This window comes from Mixophyes fleayi, chromosome 2 (assembly GCF_038048845.1).
Source record: "Mixophyes fleayi isolate aMixFle1 chromosome 2, aMixFle1.hap1, whole genome shotgun sequence".
Classification (NCBI taxonomy): domain Eukaryota; kingdom Metazoa; phylum Chordata; class Amphibia; order Anura; family Limnodynastidae; genus Mixophyes; species Mixophyes fleayi.
Window position 1 is genome coordinate 239728420 of NC_134403.1, and position 22500 is coordinate 239750919.

The 22500-nt window shown below is 39.4% G+C and overlaps 1 protein-coding gene and 1 pseudogene across 1 annotated transcript in view; both read right to left on the reverse strand.

The window, feature by feature from the left end:
• Nucleotides 1-244: 244 nt before the first annotated feature.
• Nucleotides 245-22500, reverse strand: part of ADIPOR1 (adiponectin receptor 1) — a 56503-nt gene continuing 34247 nt past the window's right edge. The window contains exon 8 of the mRNA XM_075195710.1: nt 245-6556. Within this exon, the coding sequence (XP_075051811.1) occupies nt 6428-6556 (129 nt within the window). The 3' untranslated portion in view covers nt 245-6427. The remainder of the gene's footprint in view (nt 6557-22500) is intronic.
• LOC142141971 (5S ribosomal RNA) lies at nt 15022-15140 on the reverse strand (annotated as a pseudogene).

The following is a 22500-nucleotide window of genomic DNA, read 5'->3' on the forward strand; positions in this document are numbered from 1 at the left end:
ACTACAATGTGTTTATTGTATTGTCCTGTTATGCCATGTACTGTTTTGCTGTAAACTCTATCTATAGGGCCTTACAAAGGGTCTACATTGCCATATAGAAAGGATAATAATAAAGCTGAATAGAGGACCATGAACATCTCAAATAGTGCAACTTATTTGTTTATAAATAAAATGTCATATTATAAACAAAATCAAAAGTAACTATTTCACCAAATAAACAATCAAAAAGACGAAATAAACTTAATCAAGTAAATTGGTCTCTTTATTTGAAAATATGACATATCAGTACTGGAGTTGGATATTCCTCCACGACCCTGCATATACAACACTGAGAAAAACAAATAAAAAGTATGGTCGACAGTAACATAACATAAAAGAAAAAAAATAAATCCTACTTTTATACAAAATTTAGAAAGCAGATGGTTGTAAAGAATGATTTTTTCATATTTTCATTTATATTCAAAAAATGTAAAGAATTTCTCATTTTGAAGGAATGCCGATGTAGTGTTGCTTCAGTATCTTAAACTAATGTTTTAACCCCAAGAGTTCTAGGAGCATATTCAATTGGCCGCGTTACTGTCAAAAGTAACACGGCTTGCGCACAATTACAGTTATTACGATAATAGTGCGCGTAATTACCGTCATTAGGGTACCTTTAACTCAGGGAGTAGCGAGTTGAAATCCAGGTTAGAATTACCATAATAACAGTAATACTTTTAACGCTGCGTTACTTTTGCGAGCAACGTGGCTAATTGAATATGCCCCCTAAAGTCTAACAGCTGCTAAAGAGATCATCATATAAACCATGAGGCTCTAACAATTTTAAAGTAAAATACAAATACATTTTAAAGTAAAATAATCCTTAGATCAAATTTATTTTAGCAGGCTACTTTTTCACAAAAGTAGCTTTGGTTCATTTCCAAGAGAGCAATAACACAAGCTTCAGTGTAGTTTTTTTGAATGCAGTTCACATTTGTACAGAAATGTGAACTGCACTCCTTTTCATTGAATGTTACAGAAATCTGTCAGTAACTTCTCAGTAACCAGTTCCTTAAAGTTTGTTCCATGTCCTTAGGCTGTTTTCAACCAGGCTTTGTTCAACACACGAAAAATAAATGACAATGCATTAAAGTGTGATTTTATTATGCACTGAGCTGGACATTATTCACTTGAAGAATGGGACACATGCATGTCAGCACATAAGATATGTGAGTGTGAACTATACCATGGAAAACTCCATTTAAAAAAACAAAAACAAAAAACATCACATATAAAGCCCAATAAAATCACTTGAGAGATTAAGTGGTATAAATATACCACTTAATCTCTCAAGTGAGAGAATATTAAACAGCTGGATTGAAAAAGTGGAGATGTTGCCCTTTAGCAACCAATCAGGTTCTAGTTATTATTTATTTAGTACATTCTACAAAATGATCGCTAGATACTAATTGGTTGCTTGCTATAGGCAACATCTACACTTTTTCAAACCTGCAGTTTAGTAAATATACCTCCTAGCCCTTAAGCTGACTACAGATGTCCAGAGGGCAAATGCACAGTGCGATTCATTTGCTTGGTGCAGCACATTAAACAGTTGCATTTGTACAAATCGTTTTCAGATTTCGTCGTTTGAGGATTGTGCAATATGGCCATGTTACACGAAGTGTGGCCTCCTTCACTAATGAACTATTGACAACAATGTGTGCTGCAAACTTATTTTATTTTTCACTTCCTTATCATGCCACACTCTTCTTGCCTCTGCTGATCCCCACCTAGACAGGGAGAATGTTGTCCACCAACAACACAATGCCTGCAGGGGTGTGCAAAGCTGTGATTGACGTGCAGCATCGTTGGAGACCTGCTGGAGAGACTGAACACTGGAGTAACTAACTTCTGGGGAACAGGTTTCAATACAAAACTGAAATTTCAAGTGTTGCAGAGAATTATCCATTAAACAAAAATCAAAGCAGGACAATTCAGTTTTATACTTTTCTGAGATCATCAAAGCAGCTTCCACTCAGTTAAGGCAGCAATTGCAAAATTGATGTCTCAATAACCTTTTTTTCATTTTAGCATGTAAAAATACTGAAGATGCTCCTCAATGTTTTCACTTGAATTTTTGCAAGTGAGGAGTGGCTTATCCTTTTCTCGGAGTAGCAATAAATATGCTATATATAAACAATACATAACTAGAATCGGTGTATGTGGGAGATGTGCCTTTATGGTGAAACAGGCAGCAACAGTAATTTATATATAATCCAGTTATGTACTGGTAACATAGAATGCTTTTCTAATAAACATACTTTACTTTAATGAACAATGGATGCGCCAAAATAAAAATATTTAACTAAAGAGTATCAATCTCAAGTGTGCCCACAATCAATTTTCCAATTCTGTTTTAAGGTCACTGTATATAGTTTGTAATATGGAACCTTAAACACTGGAAATGGAAAAACAATGCAAACAGTATGTTCAAAACCTTGTATTTTGTCTTCGTTTTGACAAAGCATTAGAAGTGTGTTCATTAATACCTGTCAAAGCTTCCCTGCAGCTTTGTGCTTGATAAATATTTCCATACAACTCTCATTGTGTATAATCAAATGTTGATGCTACGCTGCAGGCAACCTCAAAATTGATACAAAGCAAAGAATTGTGAGAGAGTTTCTGGGTGTGTGCAAGTCCATCTGCTTACATACTTTTTTGGACTACTGGGTCAATGCACGTTTTATAGGCTTTAAGAATGTGCACTATAATGCTTTAACATAATACCTAATGGTTAATTTTCTACCAATAACATGTGTACTACTCATAAAAAGCATTAACTTGTGCTTCATTCTTTTCTTATGTACATATGACATTATAATATTGTTTTACTTCCACCTTTTATGTTGGAGAATATTATTAATACTACATTCAGAGTTCTACAATAGATTAGGCATGTTTATAGCTACAATGTCAATATATACATTGTCCTGAATAACATTATATCGTTAAAATGGCACCTGACAAGGGGTGGGATATATTAGGCAGCAATTGAACAGTTATTCCTTGACATTGACATGGTGGAAGCACAAAAAAAAAAAAAAAGTATAAGCGTAAGGATCTGAGCGACTTTGACAATGGCCAAAAATATATAACTACACCAAACCTAGCGACCCAGTGGGATTAAGTATATAATACACCACACTGAACAGCAGTGAAGTGTGGTCACATTAATGGTCACACTTCTTAAATTACACTGAAACAAAGACAAAGTACAAGGTTTAAGTTACACTTAACTAATGTCTGTGCATGAGCTAGAAGATGAATCAAACAATAAAAAACAAACTCAAGTAATCATGATAATTTGTGAAAGAAACACATTATTACAGCATATGTAGAACTATAAACAAATGCAAATGTTTGAGGAACACATTTATGTTTCGTTGGAAGAGAAAGTAATTTTTGCCAACAGCTACTTCAAATGCACAGAGGACAATAGTTGGGTTAGGGACCAAACACATATATAAAGTTACAATCATCTCCTTCTCTTTCCACCTTCTCAAAGCCTCTCAAAGCCTCTCAAAGGGTCACAACACACAATCCTCATATCACACAATAAATTAGGAAGGAAAAACTGGGAGGGCACTGAAAATACTAGAGTTGAGGGAATAACAGAACAACAGGTACATGTAAAAATTGTGGATATGTGATGGTGTGTATTTTTTTTGTTATAGACATTGGATTATTAAACAATTATAATGAGCAGAGCCTTGCAAAATGGAAATATGGTATGCTCTGATATCCAATACATCTTCCCACTTGTAGGAGTGTATTACATTATTTTAGTGATTTCTCTGTTCTTCAATATTGTATAGAAGTGAATGGATTTATCTTTCGTAAAGTAAATCAGTCAGTCTTTAGCCTAGTGCTTGACATACACTACAGACATGATAAAGGTGTTGTGCCATTGATTTCCTGATTTTGTCAAATGGAGTTCAACCACTCTCCCCAAAAAAGATTACAATTATCAAGGAGTTGCCATTAAATCCGAATAGTTCTTAGAAAATTTTCAAGTAAGTTTCACTTCAAAGGTGAGCCAGGGATAGTTTAACTACAGTGTATGTAATATGGTACAATGACTTTCTCAGTAGAAAATTTATTAAGTTGCAAACTAAAAACAAAGATTTTTTTGTTCTGTAAAATTAAATGTAATTCAACTTTGCAGTGTATTCCTTTGATTACATTTGTTTGGTTAAGATGCTCCTTTCCTTTCTTATGGTGTTGTTTATGAACCCCTAAACTAACAGTCACTATTCATCATCATCACCATTTATTTATATACTATTGCAACTTATAAGGTTTTATGCAACATTCTAAAAGATGAGGAGCACCATAATGAAACAATAAGCATATATTTATATTACACTCTGAATACTATGGAAAACTAGCAAAATTGTAATTATATTTCATTTTCCACAGCATTAAAATGTGTCACAAATCTCCTTTAACCTCTCCATAGCATCAAGCCCTGCCATAAGTGAATATATGTAGGTATTTACAAAAAAAAAAAAAAAGGAAGGGATGCAACATAGTGCACTATTAGTACTTTATTTAAAAACACTTCATGTGAATTAAAACTATTCATACAAGATAAAAACAGCAAATCTTGTAGTAATAATGAACATCACAACAGGTTCCCATCACTGGTAAGGTATGCATGTACCAAACAATTTAATCTGTTACCCATTTATGGATTGTGTTGTGATCATCATTATTACTACATGTTTTGCAGTTTTATCTCGTATGAGTATTTTTAATCCACATGAAGTATTTTTAATTAAAGTTCTTATACTGTACTATGGAGCACCCTCTCTCTTTCCTTTGTAGATTTCCATGCCCGAAGAGAGTGTAGGTACTTGAAGTTGATCCACAGATATTTTAGCGCATTGGATTTTCACTGGACTGATCTTTTGGACACCACATCACTATTATATCTTATTCTGGTTTGAATAACCTGGATAATCACGCATTGATATACATATATTATATGAATATGAAGGTGAAGCAAGCCCATTACATATATATAAGTAATTATATATATTTAAACGCTACACAGCCAAAAGTATGTGAATATCACATCCATATGTGCTTGTTGAACATTTCAATAATATGATCATTAATATGGAGTTGGTCCCCCCTTTAGCTGCTACAATAAACTTCCACTCTTCTGGGAAGATTTTCCACTAGATTTTTGGAACATGGCTGCTGGGGATTAACAAACATTCAGCCACAATCTAACAATTAGTGAGGTTAGTCACCGATGTTGGGCGATAAGACCTGGTACGCAGTCGGCATTCCAATTCATCTCAATGGTGTTCGATGGGGGTGATGTCAGGGTTCTGTGCAGGCTAGTCTGCACAGAGCCCTGCACAGCCATTTATTGATGGACTTCACTTTGTACACAGGGGTATTGTTATGCTGAAACATAATAGGCCTTCTTTGTAATTGGAACCACGCAATTCTCTAGAATGTCATTGTACGCTGTAGCATTAACATTTCCCTTCCCGGTCCAACCATGAAAAAATAGCCCCAGACCATTCCTCCTCCACCAAACTTTACAGTTGGCAGTACAAATTCTCCTGACTTTCGCCAAACCTAGATTTCTCCATTAAACTGACAGATGGTGAAACATGATTAGTCACACTAGAGAACACATTTCCACTACTCTAGAGTCCAATGGCGTCCAGAGTCCAGTGTGCTTTACAGCAGTCCATCACGAATGGTGATCTGAGGCTTGTGTGCGGCTTTGGAAAACCAATGCATGAAGCTCAGTTCGACCCGTTTTACTGCGAATGTTTGACTGGCTGGAGATTGCATGGTTGTATGCTTATTTTAGTCACCTGTTAGCAATGGCTGTAGCTGAAATTGCTAAACACACTAATTACACAGTGTGTCCACATACCTTAAGCCATGTAATGTATAAATACTGTATGTTTGAGTAGCCTAGTAATCCTGGCTCTGTCAATACCTTGCACTTACAGCACTGGACTCTCATTAGTGCAATGAACTTGCAACTCTTATAGGATGTGATTTTTTAGAAAGTTCATTTTATACCAGATTCCACATCAATTTAAAACAAAAAAAATAAATGGAGTAATGTAGCAGAGACCTCGATATAAACAAATTAATAAAACTAGTACCCCTTCCACTTGGGATATAAGGCAATTTAAGGTTATGGTCAAAATATATCTTAGCTCATTTTTTATCCTTTCACATCTTGTGCATGAAATGCTCTTGTATTCCATAATGAAGAGGTAACAGTGACTATTGCCTTATAACTGAAGACTTCCAGGCATATTGTCTAAATACAATTGGGCAGTAAAATCGGTTCAGTCCTCTAGCCCATTGGTCTTGTATTTTGCCAGATGAAAGGGGCAAGTCTAATACATTACAGGAGAGAATCATCTGTGCAACCTCCCTCCAGCCCATAACGGAATTCCTGCAGGTTTGAAACGCCATAAAAGTGGATAAAAGCTGCTGCCACAACCAGGACATGGAAGATCTGGTGGGACTGGAACTAGAACAAAAGAAAACATGGAAAAGCAGATTATTATCATACATATATACACATAATATGTAAACAAATATCCAGGAACAATGATGGCACAATTAAAAGGAAAAAAAAAATTTAGGCAATCTGCTTAAACAGTGACTGAATTATAACCACATTTATTAATGCTCCTATAAGATTTCTCTAATAGACATACAAAGAAAAAAATGTTTTGCACAACAGAAAGACATCAGCCAAGGGTAACCCTACCATTGCTATCTGTTACTTTTTCCTATCAAAACTGCAAACTGCCTTTCATCCCTCAATCCCAATGCTCCCTCTAACGGTGGATGTAGTGGGAAAATATAAATAAAAAATCTTAAAAAAGGTCTGAATAACAAAATTCGTTTCACTTGTTTTTAATCTTTTTGCTGTTACATAGAGCGAGACATCTGGAAGACAAATGTTTGTTTTTTTCTTACTACTTTTATATGCAGACACATACACAACCAAGGAGTTACATTTTCGGTGATATGTTCCAGCATCGGAATGCTACACTATGTACAAATTCATGAATTGGTTAATTTCATGATTTTGTGTGCACACACACACACACACACACACACACACGTATAAAATAAATGTATTAGCTGTGTATTTTGTAAATATGTATTAGAGCCTATTTTTATATGTACACAAATTCCATACTTAGAGGTGAAATAACATTTAGCGGCATATTCAAATGTTTGTTTCCCGCGCAGCGGAAAAACTATTACCGTTAATACGACAATAGTTAGCTGGATTTCAGCTCGCGGCTCAGGAAGCTGTGAGCTGAAATCCAGCGAGAAAATTACCGTATTAATGGTTTTTACGCGCACTATTACCATAGTAACGGTAATAGTGCGACGAGCGCGAGATTTTTGGCGTTTCCGCAGACAATTGAATACGCCCCTTACAGTCAAAAATAGATACTTTTTTACATTTTATTTATATATGTCGAAATGTTTTCCAAATGAAGCTGTGGCTGGTTTAACCAATTTTTTTGTTCCTTTTGGCTTCGATGCAAGTGTGCACGACTCGTGTTTCACCGAAATAAGAGGATGGAAGATCACTGCACCATGAGTAAGTAAAAAGTATATCCCACATCACTAAAGTTCATCCATACCTACTCTAAAGCTTGCTTTGCTGAAATACAGGGTGTTGAGGAAATCTGCAAAGCATGGTATAGCATAACTGATTAAGTAGTGTGCCTCCACAAAAGGATTTCTCCTGAGAAAGACACACCACCAACCATCTGCAAAGAATCTCCCCTGATTGTATTTATTAGTACCTACTTTCTAAAGCAACATGGGATAACCAGGATGCTGGGAAAAAGGAATAAAAAAAAAAAAACATATCAAGCTATACATATTCCAGTAATATAACAATAATAATAAAAAAAAGCCATATCACCTGTCACTTTTTATTACTGCATTATTACTATATGACCAGTAAAATGGCCATTCCTAAGTCCAACTCATTCCACATAATACAATATCAAATAATTGAGGCTGTCTGTGCAAAACAAATAACAATGAAAGGAAAAAAAAAAAAGCATTATGGTACTTCAGGCACTTACAAATATTGTAATGTTTCTATAAATCCCAAAAAGTGTTCCCAGCTGCTGTTTGACAGGAAATGCAAAATCCCCTATTTCATAACAAGATACAATCACTTAAAACAGCGCACAGGAACATGTTTTTGTCCTTATTATAGCATACGTAGCTATTTTTGTCACACACACATACAGATACGAAGCTGAAGCAAGCTTCTTATTCACTTCTTATTCATGCTCCAGGTTCTTATTCAGAAAAGCTGATTTTTAAAGGATTAAATCAATTTATACAATTCTACTATAGCACTGTATTTTTCTGAATTTGCACTACAAAGTGTTTGGGGTCTCATATACACCCTATAGAAGAACAGATTTTTTTTCATTGCTGAAATCCTAATATACCAGTCATTGCACTCTTTTTTCTGAATTTGCACTACAAAGTGTAGGGTCTAATATACACCTAAAGATGAGTGCTCAAAGAGTCAGTGATTAAGAGGAGGCCAAGCAGGCTTGTCTGTAAAATTTGCAGGCAAATTCTACTGCGTTGTATGTGTAACACCCAAAGAGAAGAGCTCCATTGCTAATTGTAATTGCTGAAATATAAATTAAAGGCCTGCCTGGCTTGGTCTAAATCTGCAGTTACATTTTATTGTAGCATAGCTCATTCAGAAACAGGTGGCAGGGTTCAGTGCTAATCTTCCTCAAACAATACTAATTCATCCCCGCTGGAATCCATCATCATAGAAGTCTGTGTACTTTGATGTAATTGCCGATAATGGCCTTCCTCATGGAATTTGTAGTTCATTTTATGGCATAGCTGTCACGATTTTTGGGCAATTCTGTTAAAGCAGAGCAAATGTCAAAATGTTGTGCCAACTCATCTGCATCAACACTGGGTGTCTTGGGATAGCCAAGTTTTTTCCGAGAAGCAGTTGCCAGAGAAACTGAAGGTGTAGACGTCCTCACAAGATGTTGATAGCTCTTGGATCCTGGCAAAGTTAATTAAGTCCTAGATCTACAATTACAATATAGTTAGCAGATTTTCAAAAAGTATTATTAAGGCAATCACTTGACTCAAGCTAACCGTGTCTGCACTCTCTTCACAGGTGACTACTTTGCTGGACTAAAGTACATTCCCCTCAAATGCTAGTCTTCTTGCAGCTGCTGCATTCTCCTACATGCTGTTGCAGAATCCCGAAAATGACCCTACATTTTTTGGGACACAAACAGCATCTCATGCATGTCATTGTCATTTTTTAAAAGTAACACCAAGTTAGTTGGCAGTCACAGAGTCTATCCGCTCATATATACAAACCAACGACCCTAAAGACACTTCTATCTTTACATATTGGTGCGCTCTTAAAGCGGTAGTTAGAAGGACAATAATTCAGGTGGCCGCTAGATTACGCAGAGCAAATCTTTACCGGCAGACAGTTCGAGTCTAAGCTTACTACCCTAGAAACAAGGAATAAAAAAAATCCTTCTAGAACACTGGGAACTGAGATCTCTCTGGTGAGAGCAGAGTTACAAAAACTGCTCTTAGACCGCACCCTCACTGCGTTAGCAAAGTTGCGACAAAAGTTCTATGTGGCAGGAAATAGAGCAGGGAGGCTGTTGGCAAGGAAGCGAAGGGGAGTACAGGCTCGTAACCGTATCAAGGCCATTGTAGATCCCAAGGGAACCAAACGCTCCAACCCGAAAGAGATAGCAGATATCTTTGCGTCCTTTTATGCTAGCTTATACAATTTGCAGACGGACCCATCCACCCATTATCCAAGTATGGTAGATGTGTCCTCATTCCTAGAGGGACTTCCTCTTCCTTCCATAGACCCCCTCACTAGGAAAGTATTAAACGCCCCATGGTCCTATGAAGAGATCTAACAAGTAATTAAGCAGCTCCCTAGGGGCAAGGCACCGGGCCCAGATGGATATGTTTACAAATTCTTTAGCTCCTTCCAGGCAGACCTACTCCCCATACTAGAGAAACTATACAATGGCGGCACTGAACAGGGAAGCTTCCCTCCCGAGATGTTAGAATCTCATATTATAGTCATCCCCAAGCCTGGGAAAGATCCCTCTGACTGTAAAAACTATCAGCCTATAGCCCTTTTAAATACAGATATCAAGATCTTTGCAAAGCTCATTGCCAATAGACTGTCCTTTGTTATACCCAAACTAATACATCCAGACCAAATAGGTTTTGTACAAGGCAGGCAAGCTCTGGATAATTTGAGGCGTATATTCCATCTTATCGAACAATCCCACAAAACCAAAGAGGCCATGCTCTTACTTTCGCTTGACGCGAAAAAAGCGTTCGATAGACTGCACTGGCCCTATATGATAGAAGTTCTCAAACAATTTGGATTTAGGGGAGATATTATGAAAGCTATTCTAGCATTGTACTCCAATCCGTCTGCAAGAGTATTTAGTGACGGGTTCCTGTCCTCAAATTTCCCTATTTTTAATGGTACTAGGCAGGGCTGCCCCCTGTCCCCCCTTATTTATCTTCTATCAATAGAGCCATTGGCGGTGAGAGTGAGAATGGAGCAAGAGTGCAGGGGGATGACTGTACGTGGAGTGGTACATAAGTTATGTTTGTTTGCAGACGACGTCATGCTATTTGTCACAGAACCGGAAACCTCGTTGCCTGCAATCCATAACATTTTATCCCATTTTAGCAGAGCCTCTCTCTACAAACTCAACACTACTAAAACGGAAGCCCTTCCAAATAATGTTTCTATTGAGAGGCTACGATGGTTGAAAGACAAATTTAATTACAGATGGAAATACACGGAGATAACATATCTGGGTATACAGTTAACCCCGGGACTAGACTCAGTTATAGACAAGAATTTTTCTTTACTGCAGACACAATTGATATTATTAACAACAACCTGGATGTGCTACGAGGTCTCCTGGTTGGGCAGAATTGCAGCATTTAAGATGACACTCCTCCCGAAACTAATGTACCTATTCCGCATGTTGCCTTTCCGCTTACCTCCACGCTTAATGAGCAAACTGATCTCAATCATGAAGTCATACATTTGGAGAGCTAGGCCTCCTCGTATGGCAATGCAACGCATGACTCGGGGGAAACCCCAGGGGGTCTAGCCCTTCCAAACTTGAGAAATTACCAAGAAGCTTGTCTGTTGTCCCAGGTGAGAGACTGGTACCTGCCACAGGGCGAGAAACCTTGGGTGGACCTGGAGCGCGCCCGCAACCCTGACTTACCACTAGTAGATCTCGTATGGGTGCCCAAAGAATGGAGGCCCCCGGCTAATAATTTGCCTGCCACTACTAGAGATGCTTTAGTAACATGGGACCGGCTATGCAGAGATACGGAGGGGGTGGTGCGCCCAACAGCTAACGTGTCCATTCAAGCGGCGGCTAAACAGATCCCTGACTTAAATCTGACAGGGTGGACAGCTAGAGGTATTAAGACACAGGGCCACTTATTTGATGAAGGTAGACTCTCATCATTTACCTACCTATGTGATCTCTACCACTTGCCTAGAGGGGACTTCTACAAGTACTTGCAGATCAGGCACTGGCTTACAACACCGCCACTTAAGAACAGACTAATCGGCCCGCCCATAGTATTATACTACTCTAAATTGACTAAGGGGAATAACAAAGCAGGCATAACGATTTGGTATAATATTTTGCAGGCGCAGGCGGACCCTCCCAAGTCCAAAGTTCAGCTTCAGTGGGAGGCAATCTCAGATTGGATCTCTCGGAGAAAGACTGGGAGCGTATTTTTCTGAACTCATTCAAAATGACCAAATGCCTTAACCACACAGAAATGTTAGTAAAACTTGTAAACAGATTATATGCCACCCCAGAAAAACTACACAAAATATGGCCATCCACCTCTCCATCTTGCTGGCGTAACTGCTCGGAGAAGGGAGACATACTCCAAGTGTTCTGGTCTTGCCCGATGCTGCGGCCCCTGTGGAATGAGGTAGCTCTACTCCTTAATAAAGTATTTAGATACCACGTACATTTGACCCCTGAATTGGTTCTATTACACCATTATCCAGCTTCAATCCCGAAGTGGGATAGATACGTGATGGGTCAGATCTTCATAGCCGCTAGAGCGGCGATAGCCCAGGCGTGGAAACAGCCCCTTCCTCCTCCAATGGCAAAAGTTATTTCTAAAACCAATTTCAGTTTTGAAATGGAAACACTTGGAGTGCCTTATTCCACAGCGACTGCTTCCCCTTTGGTGAAATGGAGAGCGTGGCATGTATATATGACAGATGGTGAGGGGGCACCGAAACGAAATCCACAGCAAAGGACAAGAGCTAAGGCCTTAAATATATAGAGTATGACGGATCTGGAGAGCTCAAGAAATAAAGCTGTGTATAGTATATGCCTTTGGTTACTTGGATGACATTAGGTTGGGCCATCCAGTACATTCATGTGCCCAATATAGCGCATTGAAAGGGTTTTTGATGTATCTTCTATGGTTAAAAGGTGCCGATATATTGTTGTGTTCCTTACCCACTATGTACCCCCCCCTCCCCTTTTACCCATTTGTTTATTGTCCTTCCCTCCTCCCCACTCCCCCCCCCCATCCCCCCTATTTTTATTTCTGTACCCTTTAAAAACTTTTGCAAAATTTAATAAAAACTTTTAAAAGGAAAAAAAAAAAAGTAACACCAAGTTGATTGTGTGAGCAAAACAAGAAATGTGATGGAATTCCCAAACGCTGCAATGCTCTAAAAATATTGGTGTCGTATCAGAAATCACATATCTTCAGGAGAGTCCAAGCAGGATTAGCTATGTTGCAATGACATCCCTTACAAAAAGTAACAGATTGTCAGCTGTATGCCTCTTAGTGAAGCTGCTGATACACAGAGTAGCCTACTTTTGAAAAATGTGACGTACTTGGGTACATGCTGTTACAACCTCCTACATGCTGTTGGAGAATGACGGTAAAGTCCAGAAATTTTTCCAGCCACAGACAGCATCTTCTGCACGTCCCTGTCATCATCCTCATCAGCAGCAGCTAATTATATAGCGCCAGTAATTGTGCTGCGCTGTACAGAGCAGATGAGAACTAAGCAGAAACCATTATAAGTTATGTTATTTATTTAGATAGTTATAAGATATAGTTATAAGTTATGTTAGCTCACATCAGTCCCTACCCCATTCGGAGGTTACAGTCTAAAATCCTAACATACACACACACACACACACACACACACACACGCAGTCAGTTAACCAACTAGTACAGTGGATTCCAAACTTTTCAGTTCAAGGCACCCTTAGTGTTTGTGACAGGATGGACCGCCTATGCCACCCCATCTGTTGCTGCTGGAAACCAGCTGAATTAGAAATAAGAAACTGCGCTCAACCCCAACCCGGCAAGAGCAGCAATACCCAGGAATCCCTTCCTGTTAACTACCAAATACAAAAACCAGCGTATAGCGCTCAATTACCTAGGTATACTGATAGTGTAATGAAAAAGGGGGGGGGGGGGGGATATCAATGGTGAATATGAAGATCTGGTGTGATGCAATAGTGCAGAGACTGAACCCTTCTTCCATAACCAGGGATAAACCTGTATCAATTTATAGTGCACAATAGACTAAAGTGCACTATTCTGTGATTGATTATAGTACTGCAGCTATAAAAATAGTAATATGTCTTGGTAGATATAATGCAATCATACAGAATATACTTCCAGTAGGTGGATTTAATGGCTAAACAAAAGACAATACAAACACCTAAATAGAGCTAAAATACAAAGCGAATAATTGATAAAACATATTGCTTAAAGTCCACGATAAAAGGGGCTATCACAGGTAATCGGTAATACAAGAATGATTATCCATATAAATTGTCCATATAAATCCTCGGTGTCCCAATAACACGATTGTGTCAATTACAACTGTTGTGGAAAATACCGCAATTAATTGATGCCACTCTACTCGCGGCAATTCCAGTCGGGATATAGATATACAGTCTTGTACCTGATGCCAATGAGTTATCCAAGGCGGGTCGCGGTGTAAGCGAAGCGGTGGCTAGCGATGGAGCTCGTATCCCTAGATGTCAGCTTGTTCCTAGCAGTAGTGGTGCACGGAAAAAGCACGATGATGGCGTGCGTTCCACAGTGGAACGCAAACCGGAAGTCCTGTGTGATTAGGCGGAAGTGGGTGTGTTCCAACGCGTTTCATCTGCAGGGCAGATTTCCTCAGGGGTTGTGAAGTAGCGGCTTGACATAATGCTATTTATGGTGGATTCCTCAAATTGAATATTTGCCCAATACATTGTTAATATAAGTTCCTAAATGGTTGTTACTGATCATAAAAGAGTAATGATGTAACACTATGTTCATATATTCATAAAAGGATATGTATAAAACACAAATATCATAACATAATAAAATGGCTAATGTTGAATGTCAAAAAGGTAAGTGGGTGAACAGGAGAAAGACAAAAAAAGACACATACATTGGTGCTAACCAATTAAAATATTCAAATAATAAATGATCAGAAGAGCACATACATTAATAATGACCAATTAAAATGATGAATGATCAATATAGTAAATGTTCAGTCAGTCTGACATGATTCATATATACAACATGCCCATACAGTCAATACAGACCTGTATCACTACTCTGACAGTAACATTAAAGGGCTCACATATGATGGAAATAGTGCTTAGACTCAAATTGCAGACTTATAAGAATATAGATACACTCTAATGTATTAAAACACGCTGTGACTGTGGGGATATAGCAGGGACTCTAGATCACAAAAAATGAGGAGTAAAGAAGTTGACATATTGCTGATTGTGCATAATATATATGGAACATTAAATCATGGCATGTCAAAGATGGCATGTCCTGCCACTAAAATCACCGTATTGGGATCAATCTACAACATGTCTACTACTGTACTGGATATTCCCAGGAGGTCACCCATCCCGGTACTAGGCCAGCTCCACTCTGCTTGGCTTCCAAGGTCGGTGGGGGTTGGGCATCACCAGGGTGGTATGACCGTAGTTCTCATGGAGATACTTAACCCAAAGGGACAATAGGGCATGGACACTACGATGTCACCATATGGCAGCCAATATCAACAAATGTTCCTGATTAACCTATATATCCTATCTTATAAGGAAACATCAAACTCCATATTTAATCCTCGGGGTGTTAGAGTGTTAAGGTGGAGGATCAATTTGGATTCTTCTCTATTGATGTTTTTGATTGGATCTCCTCCTCGCCAGTTGTTATGTACAATCTTAATGCCTAAAAATTTAAGCCCTATAGGGTCACAATTATGCATAGTCTTAAAATAATTAGGGAGGTGGTGTTTATCAAAGCCATTCTTGACATTCCTAATATGTTCACCAATTCTAACCTTTAGGGGTCTGATAGTTCGGCCGATATATTGCTTGCCACATGGGCATTGTATAAGGTAGATTACGTTCTTGGTGTACATGTAATGAAATCCTCGATCGTGTATTTTCTATTGTCATATGCCGAAAAAAACGCAGATATTCCTTTTATGCTGTTGTGTTGAGTCGTACGACAATTGACACATTTGCCACAGTGATAGAAACCTGGTTTTTGTCCATTATTGATTAACCAATTAGTGCTTTCTTGAAGTCCGGGGGCTTTCCTGAAAACTACTTTGGGTTTGGTTGGAATCAAGGGGCCTAAGATTTCGTCCTTCTGTACGATGTGCCAATGTTTGTTAATAATGTGTTTTAAATGATGGGCTTCACTAGAGTAGTTGGAAACAAAGTAAATATGATTGTTGGCAGTAATTTCCTTGCCGGAGGAGTCTGCTTGTGTTGATGAGTGATACTTCAATAACTGGCTTCGTTCATAGATGCCACCAAATGTCTTATTCACTCTCTGATCATTTCCCGCTTGGACTACTGTAACCTCCTCCTCACTGGCCTCCCCCAATCTCATCTTGCTCCCCTTCGATCTGTTCTTAACGCAGCCGCTAGGCTCATCTTCCTTTCTTGCCGCTCCTCGTCGGTCTCCCCCCTCTACCAATCCCTTCACTGGCTCCCCTTCCCCTTCAGAATCCTCTTCAAGCTCCTCACTCTTACATACAAGGCCCTCGCCAACTCCACTGCACCCTACATCTCCTCCCTCCTCTCTATTCATGCTCCTTCCCGCCCTCTCCGATCTGCCAATGACCGTCGCCTCTCTTCTCCCCTGATCACCTCCTCCCATGCGCGTATCCAAGACTTCGCCCGCGCTGCCCCCCTCCACTGGAACAAGCTCCCTCCCTCCATCAGAACTTCCCCTAATCTGTCCAGTTTCAAACGGGCTTTAAAAACCCACCTTTTTCGTAAAGCCTTCCAGTCTCCTGCCTAATTACCTTCCTTTTCTTCTGCCTCTTCCCCTTCTTTCCCCTTCCCCTATCCTCCATTCCTCCCTCTCTCCCCCGTGTCTTTCTGTCTGTCTACCTTACCCCTTAGATTGTACGCTCCTTTGAGCAGGGTCACCCCTCCTCCTGTCTCACCACTGTCAACTCTGCTCTCCAGCAACCTGGTCGTCCTCCTCGAGGACCCTCTTCCCCCTGTCCCCTCCCTCCTCTCCCCCCCCAGGGGTCTCCCTATTATCCGTGCCCTCCCTCTTGGGCTCCGTTGTACGAAGACCTTCCCCTCTCCCCTCCCCCGCCCTTGCTGTGCTTTGAGCTCACTGAGTTACTGTGCTTATTGTTTACTGTACTGTGCTGTCTCTCCTTGTATTGTAATTTCGTTTGTCCCTGTACGGCGCTACGGACACCTAGTGGCGCCTTATAAATAAAAATTAATAATAATAATAATAATAATAATAGATATAATTGTATTCATTGTTAGATAATATTCCCAAATCTCTACCTTGATTAAGAATAGTTTTAAGTTGATCAGAAAAATCCATGGTTGGATTTGTGTCTAAAAGCTTGAGCGCTATACGCTGGTTTTTGTAAACCAGCTGGGCTAACTTTGCCACCGTTCCCTTTCGTTATTTCGAATGCGCCCCTCCTGCCGCAGTGGGGGGGGGGGCCTGCTGCCACTACTGAGCTCCTTCTATGGCACTCAGAACCACGTTCCTTCTGGGTCACTGACGCTGCTAGCGTGTCTCATTGCTGGTGTACCCGGACTGGTACTCCTGAGCTCTTACTATGGATCAGGGATGCTGTGAATGGATCCCCCCTGGCCTATCACACTAACCAGGGCTGCAGGTAGCAGGCAGGCGATGGTACTGGAAGCGCTTGGGTCCAAACCGCAGACACAGCCAGAGAACGGATTACATTTTAGGGTCTAATCTGTAGATCACAGGAAACAGCAATATTGAAGATGTTTTCAAGCAGTTCTTTGAAGCAAGATGGTTTATTTGCTCACACACACACTGGTGGAAGGTACCAGCGTGATCAAGTCAGATGACAATTCAGAAGAACACCTATATGCTCACAGAGATCATCTTTTATACCGTTCAGAAATAGTCCTGTCTCTCTACTGACACATTTCCACTCATCTTTAAACATGTGCTCATCTCACCAATTCTAAAGAAACCAGCTCTCGATCCAGCCTCCCTGTCTCCATTTACCACCCTATTTCTCTCCTCCTCATCCAAACTGCTTGAGCGACTGGTGTATAACTGCCTGTCTCACTTTCTCTCCTCTAACTCCATTCTCTGTATACAGGTTTCTGCCCCCAACATACCACTGAAACTGCTCTCACAAAAGTGATCAATAATCTACTTACAGCAAAATCTAACGGTCATTTCTCCAAACTCATACTCCTGGACCTCTCTGTAGTTTTTGACACTGTTCATCACTTTCTTCTCCTACACACCCATCACTCCATTTGTCTTTGTGACAACATTCTTTCCTGGTTCACGTACTACCTATCGAACCGCTCCTTTATTGTTTCTACCTCTGGAACATCCTCCTCTCCACTCCTAATATCTGTTGGGGTCCCGGAAGGCTCTGTTCTTGGCCCATTACTTTTCTTACTGTACACCCATTTGATTACCAATACCACCTCTATGCTGACAACACTCAAATCTATCTCTCTTTCCCTGACTTATCCCCTTTTGTACTCATGCAAATGTCTTTCTGCCATCTCCACATAAAATAAGGCAAATGGGGAATATGTGTATATAATATTTTGGCTTCTGGCTAATGTCAAGAGGCCATAATGGGGATACTACTGTACCTCAACCAAATTTAAGATATGCATAGAATTCCAGACATTGGATCTCAGAGTGACACAGACTCTGAAGAAACTGGTCTACCAAAAAGGAGAAATTAGACGTACGTGACTGTGGGGGAAACGAGGCATTAATATCACCTCAACTTGTCTGCACCTCGTTTCTCACAAACTGCGGACTATAAAAACATATAATTTTTCTTGCCCTCTGGTTCCCATATTTGTCAGTCATATTTAAGCTTGTATATATATTCTATCTTGAAAGTAGTTAAAATGTCTGCCAGCATGTTTTATCATCTTGCAGTCTAGTCCATTGTTTCAGCCTAGGAAAAAGGATTATTGTCCACCAGTCCTGTATGAATGTACATCACAACAGGGGGTCTCTTGTCTTTGTTTAGCTGTGAGTGCTAGCATAGGGAAAAGGCCCACAGACAGAGCTCTATGTTTAATTACAGACAACTGCATTGTGTATTTAAATGTTAATGTGTCTGGATTGTGATCTCTCCTGTTTAAACAAACTCTGCTGTATAGCCACAGAACAATACTTGTCCCTAATTAAATCAGGAATGGCTCATCTGCTATCATTTTGTCTGTATGTTTACCTGTGAAAAGGTAAACACAGAAAAGGACCAATCAGGCAGGTCCTGAAATTGCTGATGAGGTCATTTTTGGGCTTAAAAGAAAGCTCCAGAGGACACCAAATTGGCATTCACTACCGAGTGATAGCTGAAGTCAGGCTGGCGTTGAGATATAGAGCTTTGCCCTTGACAGGAAAGGGACAAATCGGTCCCTGGAGTATTGCCATTGCACTTATCCACCTCTCCAGGTCTTGGGGAGCTGTGTATCCGATGAAAGCGAAGTGACAATGACTCTAAGGCTACCAGCAAAGGAAGCGGCCCAAAGGAGAGAGGGGGAGAAGCTTGGATTGAGAGACAGCAGTCCCTGAGAGTGACTAGGATACTGGTGAAGTATTTTCATTATACCCATTATGTTGTCTGTGCAAGACTGTAGTGTTTCAAGTGATTATTTAAATATGTTTATTGCTATTTGGTGCTACCATTTTGTTAAATTAACTTGTTTATTTATTTTGGATATATTTGCCTGGGTGATTGTCAAAGATATTTTATTTTGGATGAAGACAATTTATTAATATGAAAATATTTATATTGTTCTGTCTTATTTTGGTATATCATTGATAATTGGTGTGGTGGTGTTGTGTCGGTTGGAGCCTGCGTGTGAGCTGGAGAGAAGGAAGGAGAATAAAGGAATTATTCAAGGGACAGATGTTTCTAATCACAGATGTTGGAACAAAGAGTTGCAAGAATTTCTTCAGAGTTTCCATTGCATCCTGTAGAGCCATGAGGATCAGGATACGCCTATATACTTTCTCAGCCAATTGTAATATGATATTTGTAAATTGTAGTACAGCCTACTTTGAAACAAAGACTATGTGTCTGGTCTGTTGGGGACCAGTTTTCAGTTTTTGAAAATGAGCTGATAATGTTATCACAGCGCTTGCTTATTCTTTTGTAAATAAACAATGATGTAATTTTATTCTTAAAGTTTCTTTTGCTGAAGGAATTATTTAATTACTTTATTAGTGATTTTGAACCTTGGATAGGTACCGGGTAGGCCAGCTGTGTGGCGCAGAAGGTTACGTAAAACCCGGTATCCTCACAGTGACCCAATCTCAGAAATAACTGGACGACTGTGTGTGTGTGTGTGTGTGTGTGTGTGTGAGGGGGTGGGGGGGCTTGGGGTGGCACAGTAATTTATGGATTTTGGGGAGGTGATAAAAGATAAAAGCAAAATATAGTTTCCTACATAAGGTTTGTGCGAACCTATTTAATGAAAAGATCAAACAGGTTTGGGTCAGAGTTGGGCAAAAGGCTCATAACAATTGTTTACCATGGGATACTTAGTTCTCAACTGGATAAGTAGAGGCTACTCTGAAATCTATTTGTTCTCTCTTACGTTTCCTTCTGCCTCTTTTTCCTCTACGTCTCCAAGAGTGCTTGGGCATAACTATGGGCAAGCTCACCTTTCTAACTACTATTCCGTCCCTAAAAAAAAAAAAAAAAAAAAGAATCATTCTTACGGTGGGGATGGGGGCGATTGGGATCTTGAGGCTTTTGGTCGTGCCCATAAAATGTTGCAAACGCTCACCATCTTGATGTTCATCGGAGACGTTGGTGGTTGTGTTGCTCCCATATTATACTACCTTTTATTTCTGCTCATATCAAATGATTGATGTTCTTCCAAATTAATCCTATTTGTCTTACTATTCTCAATCACTGGGGTATCATTTTTTTTATTTTTCCTCTTCATTTCTTTTGTCAAAATGTCCTAACCTTCCCATATTAATAATCTCAAAAATCTTGTGTAAACTTACTACTATTACCTCAAATCAATTATTTTTCATAATTTTCAAACGGCGTGCCAAACAAGTCTATATAAGTAGCAGCCTGGATATTTTTCACTTACTTTTCTCTACCATGTAATATCATCCAGCTTTTCTGGCAATTCTAAATCATATATTTTATGGACAGGGACTAAAAATCTCAAGCCCTCTGGGAATTGTATTATTTTACACATATCTCTGAAATGAGACACTGTCCCATCAGTACCTCACTTCAGCTTGAAATTTCCTGAATTCATTATCAAGTGCACATCTTTTCCTACTGCTTCTGAACCCTTTTTAAAGGATATTAAAAATGTTATTAAATCAGGTAAATCCTGCCATTGCATAAAAAAATGTAGGATACCAACTCTTCAAATGGTCTATGGTCGGGTCTGGCACACCTATCAGATGGAACATACCACCAGTGTGCTTAGGGGCTCCTCCGTGTCCTTTAACAAAATCTGGTCTCCCTGGGCTTCATATTGTGATCAACCCCTGCTTCAATTTTAGTTGAACCTGACTCATTTCTGGAAAAACCAGATTAGACTGCTCTCTCCTGCTAAAAGCGTGAATTCCTTCTCCCTTCCCCTAGTCCCTCCAACCTTTTCTGCCCCCCCCCCCCCCATCTTACCTTATACCATTCCCCCCTTTGTTTGTACAACCCAAGATAAAATAACATCTGCATGGTACCAAATTGACACGAAGTTGAGTTTATATTGTAAAGCACTGTGAGAGAGAGTCATATATATTGCTCTATTTATATGTACATATGTAATCTCACTAATGTACCTTATAAGAATTTTGCTATTCTGTAATATTTTTCAAGATAAGATTTTACTAATAAAATGTATTTAAAACAAAAAAAAAAGAAAGTAGGATAATATATATCTGTTCCTAAATATAGAAACCCAGATTAAACAGCAATATTAATAAAACAATCCAAGAAAAGCAATTGATACTTCAGGTGCTTATACATATTGGACGTTCACTGTATAGAAAAGTTAAAAAAAAGTGTTCCAGTTGCCGTTTAAGAGGAAATGCCAACTCTATTTCATAAGATGCTTAAAACAAAACTCAGAAACACTTAATATCTACATATGCTGTAATAGGAAAAAAAATATTACCCAGGCAAAAATTATTCATAGCATTCCCTGAAGCATACTAGGAGAGTCCTCTATAATACTTCCCAGTTGCATGTAATTTTTCCACCTAAAAAGGAAGATATATTTTCCTGCCTGTGAAATTGAGAATTTTTTTGGATTGGTTTAATATGTGACCAGATGGGCTTACTTCGCCACCCGGTCTGTTGGGGAAAGAAGGATATAGGGATGTTTTTCCTGCACAGTTTATCTGGGTTTCTTTCTCACTGTCAGTAACCAACTGTTACTGACCACTCCTACTGGTGTCACCTGCTGCCAGACATTCGCCGACTGCAAGTGCCAACTGCGCAATAGTTGTAGGAGAAACTCACTGCCACCACTAGACTTCTTCGCAGCACCTAGAACTGCTTACTTCTATGGTAACTGGTATAGAAGTTTTAATGCCTCTTTGCTGTGGGTTGGCTGGTACTTCCTAACTGCTTACTATAGATCAGCACTGCTTGGTCGCTGGCAGAGCGTTGACAGAGATGCTGGGTTCAACACAGGACAGCCGAGAAACGGATTTGAGTGTAATCTTTTATCTGTTGGTCACAGGATAAAGCAGGTAATAGGCATCAGGCAAAACCCTCAAGTTATGTTTATTTGCTCAAGGGGTCCTTACAAGGACCATTACACACTAGTCGAAGGTACTAGTTATCATCCAGAA